Source organism: Tupaia chinensis, unplaced genomic scaffold (genome assembly GCF_000334495.1).
Source record: "Tupaia chinensis unplaced genomic scaffold, TupChi_1.0 Scaffold139952_1, whole genome shotgun sequence".
Lineage (NCBI taxonomy): Eukaryota > Metazoa > Chordata > Mammalia > Scandentia > Tupaiidae > Tupaia > Tupaia belangeri.
Genome location: NW_006199830.1, coordinates 1,351,097 through 1,373,754, shown reverse-complemented (window position 1 = coordinate 1,373,754; position 22,658 = coordinate 1,351,097). Strand labels below are relative to the sequence as shown.

Here is a 22,658-nt window from a genome sequence, read left to right as displayed (position 1 = left end):
TCACCTTAGTAGTAATTCATTGTGTAAGTATACCACAACTTTTTATCAGCTCGTTTGTTCATGGATATTTTGTTGTTTCCAGACATTGGCAAAAGAAAATAAAAAGAGAAAGCTGAGCTGTTGTAAATATTTGTGTACAAGTCATTACTAGACATTTTTAAGAAATATTAGCAGGTTCCCTCGTGGCATAGTGGTTAAGATGTCTGTATCCTACATAACCAACTGACTGTGCCATTGAGTCCTGGACCCTGCAGCTGGACAAACATGCCAAGCATATGTGGTTGGGTACCCAAAATCCCAAAAGGAGAATGGAGGAGAGAGATTGTGGTATGTCCTTGACACTTAGGGAAGGCTTTCTTACTTTCTCCCTCTCTTTCTCTGGTGAGTGCATTCTTCCTTTGGCAGATTATATAAATACATTACTAGTAGGAGTGAAATTACATAACTTTGTTTTTAATTACACATGAAACTGCCAAATTGTTCCCAAAATCTATATTAACAATTCTGCTAGTAAACTATCAGAGTTTCAGTTGCTCCTCATTATTGCTAAGACTTGGTATTTGTGATTTTTTTTTTTTGAGAGATTTTGCCATAGTATACATGTGATCACTGGAGAGGTATGGAGATAACAGAAAGCAAGAAATCACTCCACAGGGGTGATGACCATGCCACAGTCCCTTCTCCTCCATTCTCCTCTCATGACTTCGGGCATGCATACACACACACCTGATGTGAGTTTCCGACTTCCAGGTCTGGGACTTGAAACACAGCCATGTGGGAGTCCAGCACCTTAACCACTATGCCACCTGCTAGTCCCTGTGATTTTAATTCGGGGGAGCTCTCTGATAACTAATGATGATGAGCATGTTTTTGAATGTAATTTCTTGGCTATTTATATATCTTTTTTTTCTTCCCTAAGTATCTGTTCAAAAGCTTTAACCAATTTTAATTGGGTGAGCAACTCAATTATTGAACATAGAGTATTTTGTACATTTTGATTACAAAACCTTCATCACATATATGTAGATAGGTATTTTCTCCTATTATATGACTTACCTCTTTTGTCTTTTCCTTTTTTTTTTTTTCCTTTTTTCCCCTAAATTTTGCCAGATGGTGAATGCACTCACAGAAATAATCAGAAACAGAGAGCAAGAAAGAGGGAAAGTGAGAAATCAGCCTCTAGGGGGATAGCCATTTCACAATTCTTTCTCCTCCATTCTTCTCTAGGGGTTTGGGGCATACCCATGTATGCCCCTGGCATGTTTTTCAAGCTGCTGGTCTGGAACTGGAACCATGCATTCAGACATGCAGGATCCAGCCACCTTAACCTCCAGTCCACCTGCTGGTCCAATTTTATTAATCTTTTCAGTTCCATATTCTTTTTTCTAATAGGGGCATTGAAGTTATTTTTCTCTGTAAGTACCGCTTCTTTATCCCTGAAATTTTTATATATTTTAATTCATATTCATTTTAAAATATTTACTAATTTCTCTTACAATTTGTCTTAACCTATGGGTTACTTAGAAATGTATTAACTAATTTACAAAAACTTGAGAGATTTGTTTAGGTATTTTATTTTTAGCTTAACCTCATTATGGTTAGATTACATATTCTGCATATTTTCATTCTATTATTTAAATGCATTACAGTTTATTTTATAGTTCAGTGTTTTAGCCATCTTGGTCAATAGTCCATGTGCACTTTAAAAATGTGTACATTCTGCTGTCAAGCATAGTGTCTTTTTTAAAATGTATATTCTGGGGACCAGCAGTTAGCGAAATGGCTATATGGCTGGACTCCCATGTAGTCGACCACAGTTCGAGTCCCAGACCTGGTGGCTTAAACTCACGCCGGGAACGTGTGCATGCATGCCCAATATCCTGAGAGGCAAATGGAGGAGAAGGGATTGCGGCATGCCATCCCCCCTGGGGGGGGGGTGATTTCTCGCTTTCTGTCTTTCTGTTGTACCCTATAGCAAAAACCTCTCCAAAAAAAAAAAAAAAAGAAAAAATGTATATTCTGCTGTTGAGTATAGTGTTTTGTACATGCGCAGTAGATCAAGTTGATTAATACTAGTGTTTAGTTCTTCTGTAGTCCGCTGAATTTTTGCCCCATCAACTGATAAGAAGGTAATGTTAAAATCTCTAGATACGATTTGAATTTCTCTACTTTTTCTTATAGTCTTTTTTTAGTTTTTGCTACATGTATTTTTAAGCTCTGAAATAGATGTATATGTATTTATGATTATTATGTCTAGTAATTTGTTCCTTTTATCATGATGAAGCAATTTTCATTCTCTCTAGTAATTCTCTTTTTCTTAACATCTACTTTTTTTTATTATATAACAAGTCCAACTTTCCATGCATATTGTTTTCTTGGCATATCTCTTTCCATCTTTTTATATCAACCTATTTATTCTTTTGTATTTAAAATATGACCCTTGTAGACAACATATGGTTGTGTTCTTAATTTTTCAGCAATCTGACAATCTATTCCATTTAATTTGAGTTCTTACTTTGCTTAAATTTAACTTAAGTATTGATACTGTTAGACTTAGTGCTCTTATTTTTATTTTTTTTCACCCCTGTATTCATGTATCTTTTTTTCCTCTCTCTTTTCTCCTTTTCTATACCTTTTCTGAAGCAAAGGGTAAGATAATTAAAAAAATTGTTTTCAGTTTTCTATTATAATTCTTCTGTCATCTTCTTTAATAGAAATATTTTAAAATATTTTTTAAAATTGTATTGTTAAAGGGTGTGTGCACTTGCCAGAGAAAGAGAGAGGAGAGAGGAATCACCTCCCAATGGGTCATAGTCACCCTGCAATCCTTTCTTCTCTATTTCTCCATCCAGTCAGGATTCAGGGCACGGGTGCTCAGCAGGTTTTGCAAGCTACCAGAGTCAGAATTTGAACCATTGTGGCAAAGTGGGATCAAGCTCCCCATGCACAGGGTTTAACCTGGTATGCTAGAGGGCTGCCTTCTTAGTGACCCCGTATTGTTATTAGCTATACCACTTGGCATTTTCTTTAGTGATTACTGTAGAGATTTTTATATGCTTCTTTAACCTTTTACAGTTTATATGGTGCTAATATTGTGCCGTTTTATGTAGAATATAAGCTCTTCCTATTGTATGTTTTTATATCTTCTCCCTTCTTTATGTCATTGTTGTACATCTAAGTACACTACAAACACCAAATAAGCATGTCTATATCTCATAAAGTAATTAAGAAAAGAATAGAAAAATACATTTTGTATTTATTCACATTTTTTACTATTTCTGATGTTCTTTTAATTCTTTGTGTAGATCTAGGTTTACATCTTACGTCTTTTCTTTCCACTTGAAAAACATCCTATTACTTCTGTAGTGTAGATCTGCTGACAACAAAATTTCCCTGTTTTTATCTAAAAATTTCTATCTAAACATTTCTCCATTTTTGAAAGATGTTTTTATGAGTATACTTCTAAGATGGCAGGGTTCTTTGTTGTTCTGTTTTTATTCTTCTCGTAGCACTTTAAAGATATTGCTCTACTGTCTTTTGACTGTCATTGTATTGATGAGAAATTAACTACCTTTACTATCATCATCATTCTTATGTATATAATTGACCTCTTTCTCTGGTTGTTTCTAAGATTTATCTTTGGTTTCCAACACTTTGAAATTAATCTGTAGGTCAAAGTTGTTTTTTTTTTTAATCAAATTTGAAAAATATTATGGTATTATTTCTTTAGGAAGAATCTTTTCACATTTTTTTCTACCCCATTCTCAGTCTCTTCGGAGACTTAAGTTATCTTTTCTAAACTGCTTCATAGTGCCTCTCAGATCCCTGAAATTGACCCTTTTTTCTAAAAATCTTTTTCTGTGTTCCTCAAATTAGATCATTCATATTGATTCTGTCATAAAATTGCCATACCCCTTATTCTTTCATCTTTATTTTCTAATTTTTATTTCAATTACTGTAACTTTTAGTTCTAGAATTTCCATCTGGTCCTTTAGACTTTCAGTATATCTACTGAAACTGCCTGTTTCCTCATTAATATATTTTCCTTTGTATCTATAAACATATTTATAGCTGGATTTAAATAAAATTCTCATCTGCTAAACCTATACCTAAGCATCTGGACCATCTTTTGGTGAATAGTAATTGACTGATTTTTTTTCTTGACTATGAATCCCATTTTTTTTTCATGCCTGGTCATTTATATTTATCATCCAGGATCCTGGGCATCCTGGATGATGAATTTACAGATGTGAATTTTATTATCATTCTCTGAAAAATATTCATTTTAGCTCTCATCCTCAATTTAATTAATAACTAGTCACTTTGAACTTGGATAAGTTTGGTTTTTATGGTTTGTGCACGCATATCTCTGGAAAGGCCAAGGTGTTTTTTTAAAACTCTTTAAGTTAGTGGACCTCAGTCTTCAAATTCTTTTTTCTTTGTGTGTTTTTGTAAAAGGTTTTGGCCTTAGGGCACATGCACTTCACGGGTGGGGGTGGGGGGGGGTTAAAGAGAAAGAAACAGACACACTGAGAGGGAAAGTGAGAAATCATGCCACTTCTCTCCTGGGGTGGGGAGGGAGTCGGAACAGAGGGAGAGGGATGGCCACACCACAATCCTTTGTTCTCCATTCTCTTCCCAGGATCTTGGGCATGCACACACATGCACACAGCGTGAGTTTCAAGCTGTGGATCAGCCATATTAGAGTCCAGTGACGTAACCTCTCCCATCTGCTGGACCCTCTTTTCTTTATGTATTTTGTTGTAGTTTGCTTCTAGTCTTAAGGAGGCTAATAGTCAACATTTTCTAGGATATGAGCTTTTTTTTTTTTTTTAGAAAGAGATCTTTGCTATAGGGTATATACGCTCACTGGAAAGAGAAAGACAAAAGGCCAGAAATCATGGAGGGGAGGGGTTGGCCATAACACGATCCTTTCTTCTTTATTCTGTTCCTGGGATTGTGGGCTCATACAAACATGTGCCCAGCATGAGTTTCAAGCCTCTGGGTCCAGAACTCGAACTGTTGTCAACTATATAAGAGTCCAGCAATGTAACCATTACGCCATCTGCTAGTCCCGGATATGGACTTTCTGTTGTCTCAGCTGTAGTCTAGAACATAATAATATCTCTTCATTCTGTGCTAGAAATTAAATTTCTCCCAGCATTGCCAAAGTTGTAGTTTTTTATACATTTCTATTCTGCTTTCAATCTTGTAACAGCTACTTTTTGCTTTGTATTGAAGAACAAAAATTTAAAAAAATCAACAAAGTTAGAAGTTAACTCTTTGAAAATATAAATAAAATTAGGTCAACTGCATGTTATAGGGGGCAAATGGGAAGAGCCCAGTTTGGATCCCACACCAACTCAAAACAGGCCAAGTGCTATTGGTGTCCTGTAGTCCTAGCTAACTGGGAGGCTAAGGCAGAGGACCACCACAGCCAGACCCTGTCAAAAACTAACAAACCTATCTGTCTCTCTCTCTTTCTTGCTCCAAAATAAGTAAAAAAAGAAAAATAAGTAAATAAAATTAATAAGCCTTTTCAAGATGATCTACCCACCATAAATACAAAAATGAATTAGTGATATCAGGAAAAAACAGATATCACTATAGATATAATGATATTTTTTTAAATATTGGGTCATTGGAACAGTCATGACATATTTTGAATTAAAAAATATATGTCATGACCTTTTCGACAACTTAATACTTAAAGTCGGTTGTGAACAATTTTTTCTAAGTAATTAGACAGGTTAAATGATACAAGTTGTTTAAAATCAATATGTCAGGATTGATACAAGAAAGTAGAAAAATCTCAATATCACGGCATCTTTTAAAGAAATTTAATGTCTAGTAAGGAAACTTTCCTTAAGTAAAACTACGGAAACATCAAGACTTATAAATTCTATCCAACATCTAAAGATGAAATATCAATCCTATACAAATTCAGATAGTAGAGCCAGGTTTCTCAGCTTTAGCACTATTGGTGTTTTGATCAGATAGTTCTTTGTTGTGGGGGCTGTGTTGTACATTGTAGTATTTTTAACAGCATCCTTGGCCTCCATTAGATACCAATGGCATCCTCCAATGAAGACAGTCTAAAACCTTTCCATTTGCCATTTGCCAAATGCCCCCCATGTGGCAAAATTCTCTCCTTATACCACACTTGAGAACCTTTGAACTAAAGAAATAAAGAACTTTTCCCAACTCCCTTTAAGGAACCTAAGCCAAGTTAAGGTGTGTGAAAAAGAAAATGAGATTCAGTCTTCCTCATTTACATAGTAGGGAAAAAATATTAAAAATATTAATAAATTAAGTTTAAGGATATATAGAAAGCTTAATACAGTGTTCATCTAAATAGGGTTTTTCCCAAAAATGCAGTCAGCTTAATATTTGAAAATTGATGTAGTTTGTCATATTCGTCATATTCGTTCACATAATAAAAAAGAAAAATCTTTATCTCAGACAGATACAGAAAAGCATTTGATATAACTCATTCAGTACTCACTGATTATAGGTAAAGAAGATCTGTTAGCAGACTAGAAAACTGCTAGAGGATATTGACAAAGATACATCTCCAATGATGAGCACTTTTAGGAGTGTGGTAAGGTTGTCCACTCTTACCATTTTTATTTAGCATTATATGGAAGCTTATAGTAATATAGTCAGATATGAAAAGTATTGCATAGATGGAAGTAAAACTGTCTTTTCTCTCAGATAACATGATTGTCTACATGAAAAAAATCCTAAGGAACCTACAGAAACTACCACTAGAATTAAGTCAATTTAACACAATCACAAAATACAAGTTCAATGCATAAAAATAAATTTTATTTTTATATTATAACAATAATTGGCATATAAAATTAAAGCAAGCTATAGTAGTATCAAAACCATCAGATACCTAGGAATACATTTAACAAAAGAAGTACAAAATCTACATTGATAACTAACTACAAAATACTCTTCAGACAAATTTAAGAAAACAAATAAATGAAAAGATGTGTTCTTGTATTTTAGCACACAGTGTTGTACATATTTTTTCAAATTAAAGCTTAGATTCAATATTTTTCAATTAAAATACCAGCATATTGTTTTATTGTAATTGCCAAAGTTCTTCTGAAATGTGTATGGGAATGTGAAGGGCCAGAACAATCTTTACAATTCTAGAATAAATGGAAGGACTTACGCTACCTAAATTCAGGTATGTACATTAAAAGTATATATTCAATAGAGATCGATATTTTCATTGAGCTAGGTAAGTAGATCAATGGAAAAGAATGGTCTGGAAATAGACCCACACACACATATGCTCAACTATGGCAACAGGCAATTTGATGGGAAAAGGAAAGTCTTTTAAACAAATAATGTCAGATTTACTGGATATTTATGTGGGATAGGGGTGGAGGTTGAATTAGGGTCCCTATTTCACATGATAGCCCAAAGTTAATTCAATCTGGAGATGCTAGAGTCTGTGGTATGAGAAGGACATCCACGGAGGAGGGCACCTTGGCATAGAATATCAGAACTTATTTAGGGCAGAGAGGTCTTCCATACTGGGGACTCTACTGGTGTTAAGTGTTAGAGCTTGAGCAGAAAGAGGAGGAGGATATCCACGTGGAAGTTGACCCTGCATGGGGTCTTGTTGCTGAGAACGTTAAGAAGGAATTCATCACAGTAGGAATAGCACAATGAGAACTGGTGGAGAGAGTGTTACAGGAAAAGATTAGTAATTTTGTCTTCAACCCCTATATGTTCTTAATTGGGACAGACTCCTGTCAAAATAGAAAGAGTAACAAGAAAAAAACCACAACCTAAATTTATTAACGTGTGTATTTCATTTATACATAGGAGACACCCAAGAAATAAATACTTCTCAAAAATGTGGCTCTGAATTCCAGCCAATATAATATCTGTAAAAACAATAGTATCTCTTTCACGGGACCAGCAGTTAGTGTAATGGCTATGTCACTGGACTCCCATGTAGTCGGCCGTGGTTCGAGTCCCGGACCCAGTGGCTTAAACTCACACCGGGCACGTGTGTGTGCGTGCCCAAGATCCCGAGCGGAGAATGGAGGAGAAGGGATTGTGGCTTGGCCATACCCCTAAGGGGTGATTTCTCGCTTTCTATTTCTATGTCTCTCTCTGTCTTTCTGGCGAGCGCATGTGCCCTATAGCAAAAACTTCTCAAACAAATAAAACAATAGTATCTCTTTTACAACAGTAAAATTTTAAAGAAGTGACAAGACAAACAAAACGGCTTTGAGTCCTACAAATTAATGATCAAGTTGGCAACTTATTAAACAGGAATAAGAAAAGTAGAAACTGAGACAGCTTTTCATATGCGTGACTGGGAAGATAGTGATATCAGTAAGTGGGAATGAAAACAGAGGCAATATCAATAGTTCCAACGTAAGGATAGCTTTACATGAGCTTGTTTGGGAAGCATGATGAGACATCCCTGTCTTCTCATCAGATGCTTGATCAGGTCAGCAGTGTTAGAGAACACTATGAGCTAAAGGAATCTATTTAGAAATGTATGTGAAGGGGCCACAGGTGGCATGGTGGTTACAGCACTGGACACTGGCACCTGGCCTAACATGATTCAAGTCCCAGACCTGGTGGCTTTTTTTTTTTTTTTAACTTTCCCTGTCTCTCACTTGTCAAATTTAAATAAATGAATGAATGAATAAAATTAAATAATTTTAAAAAATAAATATAATTAAAGATGCAGAAATGTGGCAGGATCAACAAGAAAGTGCTAAAGGGGCAGCAAAGGACAGGGATAGAATCTTCTAGAATACCTGTGTTTAAAAAGAAGGAAGTAGTAAAGTTCCCAGTAAAATAATCTAGAGAGAAACCTCCTTAAACTAGAAAATGAATAAGGATGATGTATGAGGAAGGCCAATGGAGAAAAAGCTTTAAGGAAGAAATCAATTGGTATAGGAAATTCTAGTAACAAGTAACACTGTTCAGAGATGATAAGCTTTTGGATTTGTTCTTTAAAAAGTAGTTTTAGTAGGTTTACTTGTTAGAATAGATTACTATTTTCTAGAAGTTTGACAGTGAAGGGCAGAGAGGTGACAATAATGGATGGGAAATAGTGAAAGGGGTTTTTCTGTTTTGTTTTGTTTCTTTTTTGCTTTTATTTTGCCATAGGGTATATTAACTCACATGGAGAGAGACAGAAAGAGAGGAGGAATGTGGGAAAGTGCTCCACATGGAGGGCAGCCAGACTGTAATCCCTTCTCCATTTCTCCCTCATTTGGGGATTTTAGACACGCATGTGCATGCCTGGTTCAAGCCCTTGAGTTTGAAACTCATACCATGTGATTGGACATGTGGGGTCTAGCACCTTAACCCCCACACCACTGGCTGGCCCTGTTGTTTTTAATTACAAAAATACTTAAAGTACTATTGGAAGAAATTAGGACATTGGAAAGTGTGTAGATTAAAATATTAAAGTCTTTCCCTTAGTTACCCCCATTTCTTCTCTCTACTTTGGCATTTATTCATCCGGAACCTTAATTTTTTTTATGTGTTTACAATGAGGTAACATTATATATCATTGCAAATTGCTTTTATTTAATTTAATAGCATGCCATGAAGTCTCTTTACAATGAAAGAACTACCTCATTGTTTTTAATGACTGAATAGGGTTCTTTATGATAGATGTGTGCCATAATTTATTTACTGATTCTCCTATTGAATATTTGCCCTCAATTTTTTTTACTATTACCGATAATTCTGCAGTGTCCATCCTTGAATATGCTGTTGTTCATTTTATTCTATAGAATACATTCTTAAACAGTTATAGAGAAGGGGATTCATTTTTATTTTGTGTTGATAAATCACCCACAAAGTGTTACCAATTTGCAATTCCTCAAAGAGCACATTGAAGTACTCTTGCCTACGCTCCTATATCATTATACTTTCCCATGGAAGTGAACAGTTTTGGGGTTTATGTTTAAGTTGTTTTTAATGGAGGGTTCGATTTTGTTTGAAATTCTAGTAAAGAATCTAGTTGAAAGGAGAAGTAAGCTATAAGGAAAAGATATCATTGGTAAGCCACAGTCACAGAAGTCATGGGTGAAGATAGTATCAGGAATGCGAATAAAAAAATATAATTTTCCTCCTAGACATTATAAAAGAAATAGTAGATGAGCAAATATAGAAATAAATATATGTAGTCATCTTTATTTTAAGGAAATTACAAGGTAAGTTTCCTGATAAGATGGAGGATTATCAGGAGAGTGTTTTGAGTAAAGGTGCGTAAAAACCTCAGTATAGAAGGGATAAAGAATCAGGAAGCATAGTCTAGTCTAGTGGTGTGGTGGTCAAGGCAGCTGGATCCCACATGCTTAATTCACAGTTTGAGTCCCAGACCTGATGGCTTGAAAAACACACTGGGTACATGTGTATATAGGCCCAAAATGCTGAGAAGAGAATGGGAGACAGGGTACTGTGGCAAGGCCAGTTTCCCCTGGAGAATCCACCAACAAACCAACCCCTCTCCCTTCCTCCTCCCTCCCTACACCCCTCCTCTTGCAAGTGCATGAGACCTGTAACAAATTAAAAAGAAAAAAAAAATCAGGAAGCAATCAGTTTTGACTGGTTTGGGGAAATTGGGCTAAGTGAGAATTTATTATTTTTTAGGAAATCAGTAGTCTTGGTCGCATATTTTTTTTTTTTTTTAATAACACAAAGATGTAGTCATTCAATTTGTCTGGGTTCCAGGGTTCTGGCTTAAGGTAACTCTATTACATTCACAATGAAGTACTTTTATTCGCCCTATTTTCCTTTCCCTTGAATAGAAATTATGTAACCTAAGATACATGTCTACTGGTGACTCTAAATAGGAGAGTGATCTCTGCATCAGTCTCCTATGAAGTAAAATTTTAAAAGAAAGAAAGAGATAATAAGTTTTAACACATTTTGTTATATCCATATAAAACCATATTACTAGTTGTTTTGTTACTTTTTTCTCTTGCCAGAGCATGCCTATGATCTCTACAAAGAGAGAGGGAAAGTGAGAAAGCACCCTAATGGGGAACGGTCATACTACAATCCCTTCTTCATTTCTCCTTCCTCATGGAATTTTACGCACAGACACGCGTGCTCAGTGTATTTTTCAAATCACTAGGTCCAGGGCTTGAACTGTGTCAGCGATGTGGGATCCAGCCACCTTAACCACCATACTATGAGTTGGCCCTCTTTCTTTTCTTCATATCTTTGAACATGAAATCATTTAATTTCTTGGTTTTTATTAATTCCACAAACCAGTGGAATTTCTAAGTTTATGTGATTTGAATCTTGGTCAAGAGCCACCTGAGGTAAGTAATAAACCCAATAATACTCTATTGTCTATAGATTTCTTCTGTTTCTGGGAAGTTTAAAATCTTAGTTCTTATAACCTTACTTTTCAAGTACCTGCCTTTCCCTATTTCCCTGTCTTGTTTCTCCTAACTTTAATTTTTTTACTCTGTTTATGGGGAAAGGGAAGACAAAACCAAAGTTTCTTGAGTCTGTGGTGAACTTACATTAGAAGAAACAGAGACTGATGGAATAGTGAGAAATAACACATCATCAGAATATTTCTCCTTAAAATAATTAAATGTTATAAGAGACCATGTACTAATGGTGGGAACACAGTTTTTTAAGGAAGGAAAAACTTATGTTTGTGTGTTCATTTTTATTAAAATGCCTTTTATTCTATAGTTGGCTTGTCGACTTTATACTGAAATTATGTGAGTACGGAGTTCACTTCTTCCACATGCACTATTGTACTTCTTATATACTCTGGCTACATAATATTATAAACAATTGAAAATGGGAAACACAAATGCATTTTTAGGCACATTGTTCATATTTTCATTCCTACCATTCATTTTTAGTTCTTGGAAAGCATTTTAGAAATGCAAAAGCATATTTTTTATTTCAACAGGTATTCTGGTTCTTAGTCATACTCTGTGGCTTTATTAGCAGTTTCATGGATTTGAGTTTCACTTCTCTAATTCAGGCTCTTTTTTTAGGATGAAGGCCATTTCTTCTCTAAAATTATTGTGGCAAGACACAAAAATAGATCTTTAGTAAATTATTTAAATGATACCTCAATAAAAATATAAGGAAAAGAAAGTTCTTACTCTAAAAATTGCATTTCGTCTCATGTTGAATTCAAACGTCTTTACATGATCTGTATTCCCTTCTAGGCTCTCTATGGCTGACTTATGTTTCTTCTTTCAGTTTATTAAAGTCAGAATGTAATGGCTGGCTACTTGGAACATCACCATCCATTAAAAAATACCAGGACTCCACAAACAATGGAGAGACTCGGAAGGAAAGGAAGACAGTTGGGTTTCAGTCACATGTGGAAGATCATACCCTGTGGACGTGTCAAAAGAGAGATACATATAGACCCCAAAGAGGTGAGTTTAGCTTGTGTAACAACAACCTGGAGAAGGTGATTCATGGCCGTTAGCCAGTGAATTCCAGGTATTTCCCACAATGCTGAGCACGAATTAAATGTTACAAACTGACATGTGCCTATAAGGCCACAGACAGTACATCTACTAGATTATTGAACGCATCTGTGTTTTATTTAGAATACTTAACATAAGAAACTATGACCAATTTGTCCTTTTTGGAAGCTACAAACGGCAAGAATCCAGCAATAAGTACAGTCATGGACACAAAGTAATGTCTAAAGTGAGTAAAGAAGGCAAGAAGTTGAAAATAAATCTCTTCTGGAAAAGTAAATCCTTTTACAACTACAGTTAATCCTCAGTTGACTGGAAACATGGGTGGGAGTAGAAAAGAGGTCATGGACAACTCCACGTTGTGGATAAAAATAAAACCTCAAAAATCTAAAGCATATATTACTTAGCAGTCTCTTAAGTGCTAGTAATACTTCCTATTTTATACTTGTTAATTTTTTTAAAGAAATTAATTACATATAACTATGTTAAGTGTGGAGTAAAGCGAATTATTTTTCCTACTTGTTTCTGGAGTGGCTTTTGGCTTAATCTATCCTGGCATCTTTAAAGGAAGGGCTTTTGAAAAGAATGGTATAAGTCTGGGCTTCCTTGTACAGAAGAAATGGATTGGAAACAAAGGCCAAAAAAGGTTTCTGAGCCTCCTTCTCCTCACTCCTCTTTTACAGATATCTTATTTTTCCTGCTTAAGACCATCAACTCTAATTTCCTTCTGATTCTACTCTTTTTTTCCCACTCAGATAATCATCTTTTTTTCTTTCTTCCTTTTTTTTTTTTTTTTTGGAGGGGTTTTTGCTATAGGGTGCATGTGCTCGCTAGAAAGAGAGAGAGAGAAAGCGAGAAATCACCCCCCGGGGGGATGGCTACTCCACAATTCCTTCTCCTCCATTCTCCTCTTAGGATATTGGGCATGCATGCACACGCACCAAGCGTGACTTTAAGCCACTGAAAACCCCCCCCCCCCCCCCGGGGGGGGCGGGGGGGTTAGCCACGCCACAGTCCCTTCTCCTCCATTCTCCTCTCAGGATTTTGGACACACATGCACACATGTTCGATGTGAGTTTAAGCCACTGGATCCGGGACTCGAACTGCGGTCGACTACATGGGACATGTAGCGATATAGCCATTACGCTAACTGCTGGTCCCATAAGGCAGAAACTCTGTAGGCCTCTATTGCTTTGGGACAACATAGAAGTTTCCTGTCAGACTTTGCTACCAAAAACAAACCATGAAATTGTGGACATTTACTGTATGAAGTAGAATCTTCTGAACTTTCTTTGTTAGTAGAGAACCAGTTAAGATTGGTGCAGTGGTTACACCAGTAGACTTAACATAGCGTTCTGTTAACTTGTCAACAAATTTGTGTCAGCACTAAAATAAAATGGCAAAATGAAAAAAATATAGTGTAATAGCAAAGAGACAAATAACTTGTGTTATTGGCGAAGACCACAGCAACATTAGAGAGCAGCAATTGCAAAGGCACTTTGAGAACAGTATCATCAGGCCAGCCCTTGCTGTGGTGGAGGTTAATCTCTCCTGGGCCCAGCTACAGAAGCCGGAAGCCTGGAAAGGGCTTGTGTCCAAAAAAAATCAATTTCTAATTTGAAACAAAATCATTTTTGACTAACAGGGGTTCAGAACCCATTACTTTCTGCTGTATAGTTGGCTGACATTTCAGCACTTTCTGTTGTGCACAATGAATCCTAATAGTCATTTTATAATGTTGCTATACCAATCAATTTAACCAAGAGAAAGCTGTTACAATCCTGCAAAGTTTTCAAGAACAGTTTTCACTCATGATTTTATTTTACTAGTTTCTTTATTTCTTTCTTTTTTTCTTTTTCTTTCTTTCTTTCTTTTTTTTTTTTTTTTTGGAGTGGGGAGGAGGTTGTAATATTGTAGATGGAAAAAAATGGAAACTTTTTCATCTTTTATTATTATTGTTATTCTTTAAGGATTTTTGTCTTAGGGCACATGCACTTGTCAGAGAAAAAGATAGACACAGTGAGAGAGAAAGTGAGAAATCAGCCCCCAGGGGGAATGCCCTGCTACAATCCTTTCACCTCCATTCTCCTCCTGGAATATTGGGCATGCACGCACATGTGCCTGGAGTGATTTTTCAAGCCACTGGGTGTGGGACACAAAGCATGGTCAGCAGTGGGAGTCTGGAGATATAACTGCTACACTATCTGCTGACTCATTATTATTATTATTGAAGTTTTGCCATAGGGTATATGCACTCATCGATGAGAGACAGAGAGAAACAATAAGAGAAAAAGTGAGACATCACCCCACAGGGAATATGGCCATGCCACAATCTCTTCTCCTCCATTTTCCTCTCGGTATTTTGGGCACACACTCACACATGCCCGGAATGATTTTCAAGCTGCCAGGCCCAGGACTCAAACCACTATTGGCCATGTGGGAAACCAGTGCCTTAACCACCTCACCACTTGCTGGCCCCACTTTTTCATCTTTTAAAACAATTTTTATTTTAAAGTAGTCATAGGAACTATTGACCATCTTTCTTATGAAAAAGACTGTCTTGTAATTTTTTTCTTCTTTTATTTTAACCTCAAGACATTAGCAAACTTATAGCCTACCTAATCATTGAAGGACCAGAAGTTGCCCCTTGGGTCATGCTGTTTACTGCAGATCTGGTGTGTGCAGAATACAGTGTAGGGGTAAAGTTATTGCATTGGCATTTGCTGTGGCATGCAACCAAATAGGAGATATAAACTTTCCAGGGTATGCTGCACTGGGTTTGGATGCCCTGTTTATCATAAGGCCAGTGACCTAGCACTAATCGCCTAACTGTACACTGCTTGGTTTAGCACCTCCTTTAATTGTTTTCCTCTCTTTAGAATGTCAGAATTTTTTTAATACAATTTTCTTCTTTTTTATATCCTTTGTTCCTTTTGTTGTTGTCCTTTAATCATTAAATACTGTATAGGACATTTACTGCAGGACCATTAATCTCTGTTACTAGTCTCTGACTCCTTTATCTCTCCTATCCTCCTCAACATTATACCAACTTACTGATGCTAAACATGTAAAAAAAGATTAGATTCTTATCTCAAGAAAAAACCTTGTGATAGCAAATTAAGTACAGTATTGTCAGGATTACACCTAAAATATAAACTGCTTTCATTCATCAATGCTTAGGATATTGTATTTTAGTTCATTTGTTGTTATGTGGAACATGGAGGGAGACTTAGGGAAATTGAATCTTGGGTTAAGAACTTTTAAAAGCTATGAATCTGGAAATACTTGTTCTTTGTTCCTCCCATGCAGCAGCACTACATTTTCTCCCAGCTTGCCTAGAATCTCCCCTCCCTGAGCAATCACCAGTTCCTTTTTTTTTTCCTATAGGGCGCGTGTGCTCGCCAGACAGAGAGAGACAGAGAGACAGAAAGTGAGAAATCACCCCCCAGGGGGGATGGCCACGCCACAATCCCTTCTCCTCCATTCTCCTCTCGGGATCTTGGGCACGCACGGACACGCGCCCAGCGTGAGTTTAAGCCACTGGGTCCAGGACGCAAACCGCGGTTGACTACATGGGAGTCCAGCGACATAGCCATTACGCTAACTGCTGGTCCTACCATTTCCTTTTTATAAGGACTCTCAAAGTTTGAAGGCATTATTTTCTTGTTTTGTTGACCTGCTCTGAGAGGCTGTGAGGCTACTGAGCACACATGTTCCAGAATCAAAATGTTAGACCTACGGGCTTGTCACTGTCCATCCCTCAGTGAGGATGTAAAGCTGTTCCAAAGATGAAATGGAGAAATTCCTAGAAATACACAAACTATCAATACTGATTCAAATAGAAACTTGGAATAAGACTTTTAACAAGTAAAGATTGAAGAAGTAATAAAACATGTCCCAGCACAGACAAGCCCAGGGCCAGATGACTTTTTTGGTAGAATCTATCTAACATTTTAGGAAGAGTTGATAGAATTCTTTTCAGACTCTTCCAAAAAATAAGAGAGGAAAGAATTTGTCCCAGCTCATTTGTCAGCAGTGGGAACTAGACAGTGGTGCAGAGGTAAAGCACAGTGCTTTGTGAGGCTGACCCACATGGGAAGGTTCTGGGTTCATTTCCACAGATCTCCCTGAACACACTGGGTATGCTCATACCCATTATTCAGAACTGGCTAAAGCAGGACATGGATCTAGGACTCTGTTAGGGGTTCTGTCTCTCTCTCCTATCTTTCTCACTCATGGAGGAAATAAATAAACTTAAGAGGCCAGCATTATCCTGACACCAAAACCAGATACACACATTACATACACATTATCAGAAGAAAATTATAGATCACTATTTCTTATGAACATGAATAAAAATGTCTTTAACAAAATACTAGCAAACCTACTATAACAACATATTAAAAGAATTATACATCCATGACTAGTAGGATTTAGCCAAGGAATGCAAAGGCAGTTCAACATACAAAAATCAATGTAATAAACCACATTAATAGAATAAAGGAAGAACCACATGATCCTCTTAACACAGAAAAAAAAGCATTTGTCAAAATCCAGCACTCATGATAAAATAATAAAGTAGGAGCAAAAGAGAACTTCCTCAACATGATAAACAGCATCTGTGTAAAACCTACAACTAACATCATACTTTATTATGAGTTACTGAAAGTTTTTCTCCTATGCTTAGTTAACGAGACAAGTCTTCCCACTTTCACTACTTCTAGTCAACCTTGTACTGAAAGTTTTAGCCATAGCAATAGGCAAGAAAAATGTATCATTCCCAAATTGGAATTAATGAAGTTTAACCAACTGTGTTAGCAGATGAGATGATCTTAAATATAGACATTCCTAAAGAATGCACAAAATACTCTTAGAGTTAATAAATGAATTCAGAAAAGTACCCTAATAGAACTCAGTACACAAAAATCATTTGTATTTCAGTACAGTAGTAATGAACTATCTGAAAACATAGTTAAGAAAACAATTCCATTTATAATAGCATCAAAACAATAAAACACTTAAAAAAATTTAACTGAGAGTACAATACGTGTACACTGAATAGTACAAAACATTGCCAATAGAAATTAAGGAAAACCTACATAAATTGAAAGATATTTTAAAAATGTTCACAGATTTAAAAACTTACTATTGTTAAGATGACAATACTCCCTAAGGTGATCTGCAGATTCCGTCCCTATCAAAAGTCCAGTGAGCGAACCAGCAGTTAGCGTAATGGCTATGTCGCTGGACTCCCACGTAGTCGACCGCAGTTTGCATCCCGGACCTGGTGGCTTAAAACCACGCCGGGCGTGTGTGCGTGCGTGCCCAAGATCCCAAGAGGAGAATGAAGGAGAAAGGATTGAGGCGTGACCATCCCCCCTAAGGGGTGATTTCTTGCTTTCTCTCTCTCTGTCTCTCTCTGTCTGTCTGGCGAGTGCACACGCCCTATAGCGAAAAAAAAAAAAAGTCCAGTGATATTATTTGCAAAAATGGAAAACTATTTCTAAAATTTATACAGAATTGCAAGGGTCCCTCAATAGTCAATGCAATCTTGAAAAAAAGAAGAACAAAGTTAGAGAACTCACACTTCCTGACTTAAAAGCTGACTACAAAGTCCAATAATCAGTGTGGAACTAGCTTAAGGACAGCTATAAATCAATGCAGTAAAATTGAGCATCCAGAAATAAACCCATACATCTCCAGTCAATTTATTTTCAGCAGGTGCCAAGAAAATTAAATGAAGAAAGAATAGTCTTTTCAACAAATGGCACTGGAACAAGTAGATATTCACAAACAAACAAACAAAAACAACTTAGATTCTTGCATCTTGTATAAAATTAATCTGAAAATTAATCATAGACCTAAATATAAGACTCAAGAATATAAAACTCTTAGAATAAATGTAAGTCTTCATGACTTTGAATCAAGCAGTAGTTTCTTAGATATGACCCCAAAAGCATAAGCAACCAAAAGAAAAAAGTAAATTGAGCTTTTTGAACACTAAAACATTTTTGCATCAAAGAACACTAACAAGACAATGAAAAAAGGTCCATAGAATGGGATAAAATATTGCAAATCATATATGAGCTTCAAAAAGCTCATGAAAAAATGCATGTTATGAAAAAAAATCTGCACGGATTTCAAAAATTTTTACACCAAAATAAACTCCTAAGTTAATTCCATTTTTCCACAAAACTTTTTGAAGTCTCCTTATATCTCATTTTGATCTAGTATCCAGTATATACAAAGAATTCTTACAACTCTGTAGCAGAAAGACAGCCTAATTAAAAGCTTGCCAAGGACTTGAATAGATATTTCTCTAAAGAGGATATGCAAATGGACAATAACCTCAGCATTAGGGAAATGCAAATCAAAAACACAATGAGGCTGCATTATCTGTTGCAGAGGATGTGTATGGTGGTCTCAGCTGGGCTGGACTGAGGTATATATCATACTAGGTGAAGTCTCTTCACAATCTAGATGACGTATAGCGATTTAATGTATGAATAATAATAAAAAATATATCAATAAAATTAAATAAAACACACACACACACACACACACACACACACACACAATGAGGGCTATAAGGTGGGGCCGCAATAAAATACTACACTCTGCAAAGCAATCCAGCAAAGTTAGGTTCCAATTCAAGTTCAGAGACTTCCCTGAGAATGCTAGGGGCCTGCTTGCTCATGATCTGGGACTGGCTGAAGGCTGAGTGTATTTTAGTGTCAGGATTCTGTTGGGGTGCTCTTTCTCTCTCTTTGTCTCACTCATAGATGAAAAAAACTTTTTAAAAAATTGCATCCTCAGTTTTGTTAACAAAAGTAGTCTGTAAGTTAGAAAAAGTCTTGTTTGCCATGCAGTTCATGGAGGGAACACCATGATAACATCCACTAGAGTTGTTATCATTTTTAAAAATGGAAGATAGAGAAGTTGATGAGGTTATGGAGAAATTGGAACCCTTACACATTGTTGGTAGGAATTTAAAATAGTGCAGCACTATGGAAAATAGTGACTCCTCAGTGAATTAAAAGTAGAATTACAATATGAGCCATCAATTCTGCTCAGTTATATACCCAAAATAATTGTAAATGGTTGTTCAAACAAAATCTTTTACATAAATACTCACAGTAGCTCTCTTAACATACCTGCAAGTTATGAACAGCTCAAAGATCTATAAACGCAAAGGTCTATCAACTCAACAGTGAGTGGATATACAAAATGTGTTTTATTCCATACAGTGGAATATTATTATTATTATTATTATTATTATTATTATTTGAGACGTTTTTGCTATAGGACGTGTGCGCTCGCCAGACAGAGAGAGAGAAAGCGAGAACTCACTCCCCACAGGGGATGGCCACGCCTCAATCCCTTCTCCTCCATTCTCCTCTCGGGATCTTGGGCATGCACGCACACACACCGGGCATGAGTTGGTTTGTATTTATTTATTTATTTATTTATTTATTTATTTATTTATTTATTTTGGGAGAGGTTTTCGCTATAGGGTGCGTGCGCTCGCCAGACAGGCAGAGAGAGACATAGAGACAGAAAGTGAGAAATCACCCCCCGGGGGGGATGGTCACACCGCAATCCCTTCTCCTCTATTCTCCTCTCGGGATCTTGGGCACGCATGCACACGCACCCGGCGTGAGTTTTAAGCCACCGGGTCCGAGACGCGAACCGCGGTCGACTACGTGGGAGTCCAGCGACATAGCCATTACGCTAACTGCTGGTTCCCTCAGCATGAGTATTAAGCCACCGGGTCCGGGACACGAACCGTGGTCGACTACATGGGAGTCCAGCAACATAGCCATTACGCTAACTGCTGGTTCCACAGTGGAATATTATTTAACCATAAGAAGAAATAAAACTGTGGTCCATGCTATAGTGTGGATAAACCTTAAAAACATTATGCTAAATGAAAGAAGCCAGATGCAAAAGGTCACATCTTGTATGATTCCACTTATATCAAATACTCAGAACAGACAAGTCCATATGGGGGGGGGGCAGATTAGTGGCTTCCAGGGCAAAAAGGGAGGACAGTTAAGGGAAAATGGGAGAATGACTGCTTACTTGGTAAAGGATTTCCATTGCGAGTGATGAAAAAGTTATGAATCTAGAAAGTGGTGATGGTTATGAAATTATGAATGTAACTAATGCTACTGAATTATATACTTTTAAATGGTTAAAATGGTAAATGCGTATTTTACCACAATTTTCTTCTCTTTTCAGTCTTGATACTTTAATATTTCTGAACACTTTAACTGCCTTTTTCCCCCTACTTTCCACATAGTCTGACCCCCAAGTCATTACACTAAATTATTGGTTGAATGCCTTCTGTCTCTGTGATTGCATATTCTTTTTCTAAAACGTGGTTTTTAATTGACATGTAATAGTTGTACATAGTTATGGGGATCAGTGATATTTAAGTACATGCATACAATGCATAATAATCAAATCATAGCAGTACACATATCCATCATCTCTAACACATATGATTATTTTGTGTTGTGAACATTTAATACCCTTTCTTCTAGCTATTTTGAATTATAGAGCTGTTATTAACTGTAGTTGCTCTACTGTCCTTCAGTACTCTAGAACCCATTCTTATTATCTAACAGCAATTTTGTTCTTTGTATGTTCCCCTGTCCCCTTCCTAGAGATTTTAGTTACCCCTCTGACTCTACTCCTATACAAGCAAATCTTTTAACTTCCACAAATGAGTAAAAACATCTGATATTTGTCTTTCTGTGCATGGCTTATTTCACTTAGCATAATTTCCTCCAGGCTCATGCATGTTACTGCCAGTGACAGGATTTCATCCTTTTATAGTAAAAAAATATTCATTGTGTATATATACCCTGTTTTCTTTATTCATTCATCAGTTGATGGACACTTAGGTTAATTCTGTATTTGATTATTATTAGTAATGCTACAATAAACATGGGAGAGCTGATACCTCTTCAACATGTTCTTTTCCTTTTCTTTTTTATCACAATTTTTTAAAAACTAGGAAGTATTTCTGTTTCCTCTGTTTTCTGAGTTTGCATTAGATTGTTATTATTTCTTAAATGTTCAAATAGAATTCACCATTGAATGTTCTGGCCTAGAATTGTAACTTTTGGTATTGTTATTAGCATTAATGGTGATGACGAAAGTATATGTATATATGGATTTTCTTATTTTGGATTTTTTTTTATGTGCATAATTTTTAAAAGGTTTTTGCTGTAGGCCACGTGCACTTGCGAGAGAGCAATAGAGACAACAAGAGGGAAAGTGAAAAATCACCCCCAAGGGGGACTAGTCATGCCACAATCCCTACTGCTTCATTCTCTTCTCAGGATTTTGGCAAGCACACACATGTGATTTTGAAGCCACCAGGTCTGAGACTTGAAATGTGGTCTGCCTTGTGGAAGTCTAATGCCTTAACCACCACACCACCTGCTGGCCTTTGAATGCATAAATTTTTAAATACAGATCAATTTTCTATTCTGTTATCTTATTGGTATTGATTTCTAATTTAATTTTGTTGTTGTCACATAACATATTCTGTTATATACAAATTCTTTCAAACATATTGTGTCTGAATTTGTTGACTGTAGTGTTCTGTAATGTGAAGTATAGCTGATAAGGCTCAGTATATTGGATCATCAGGAAAGTCATACATTTTTGCATAGAAAAACATAGAAAAACATGTGATGACTTCCTCGATGACCTAATATTATCTAATCTTATCAACTTTGAATTTGCTGACATTTTAAGACTATTTAGATATCTGAGTGAAAATGTGATATAGGTAATTGGATATACTGTTTGAAGTTCTGAAGAGAGGGTGATGCTAGAAAGAGACATTTAAGAGCCTCCAGTATATAGCTAACATATGAAGCCATGGGATTGCATGAGATTACCAGGAAAGTGAGTGTAAATTGAGAAATAATTTTTTAATAATCATGGAGTGTGGCTAGGAATTTTTAAAAAATCTCTTCTCAATGAGAAAGGATGCTGAGGATAGTGGTTACACAATGGTACATCCTTGAAAATATAGCCTTCCTTCCAAATTAAGGTATAGATAGTTTGGATGGAGAGTTAGTGGTCAACTTCAAAAGTTATGATATGGTTATACTTAACAATTTTGTCCAATTTTATTGTTACCAATAAACATTGATAATCAGGGAA

General features: G+C 36.3%; 1 protein-coding gene across 4 annotated transcripts in view; it reads left to right on the top strand.

The window, feature by feature from the left end:
- The window catches only part of KIAA1328 (KIAA1328 ortholog), a 283,315-nt gene that overhangs the window by 205,471 nt on the left and 55,186 nt on the right, over window positions 1–22,658 (top strand). For all 4 annotated transcript variants that reach the window (XM_027765941.1, XM_027765940.1, XM_027765939.1 and 1 more), the window contains one exon: window positions 12,241–12,422. In XM_027765941.1, the coding sequence (XP_027621742.1) occupies window positions 12,241–12,422 (182 nt within the window). The remainder of the gene's footprint in view (window positions 1–12,240; window positions 12,423–22,658) is intronic.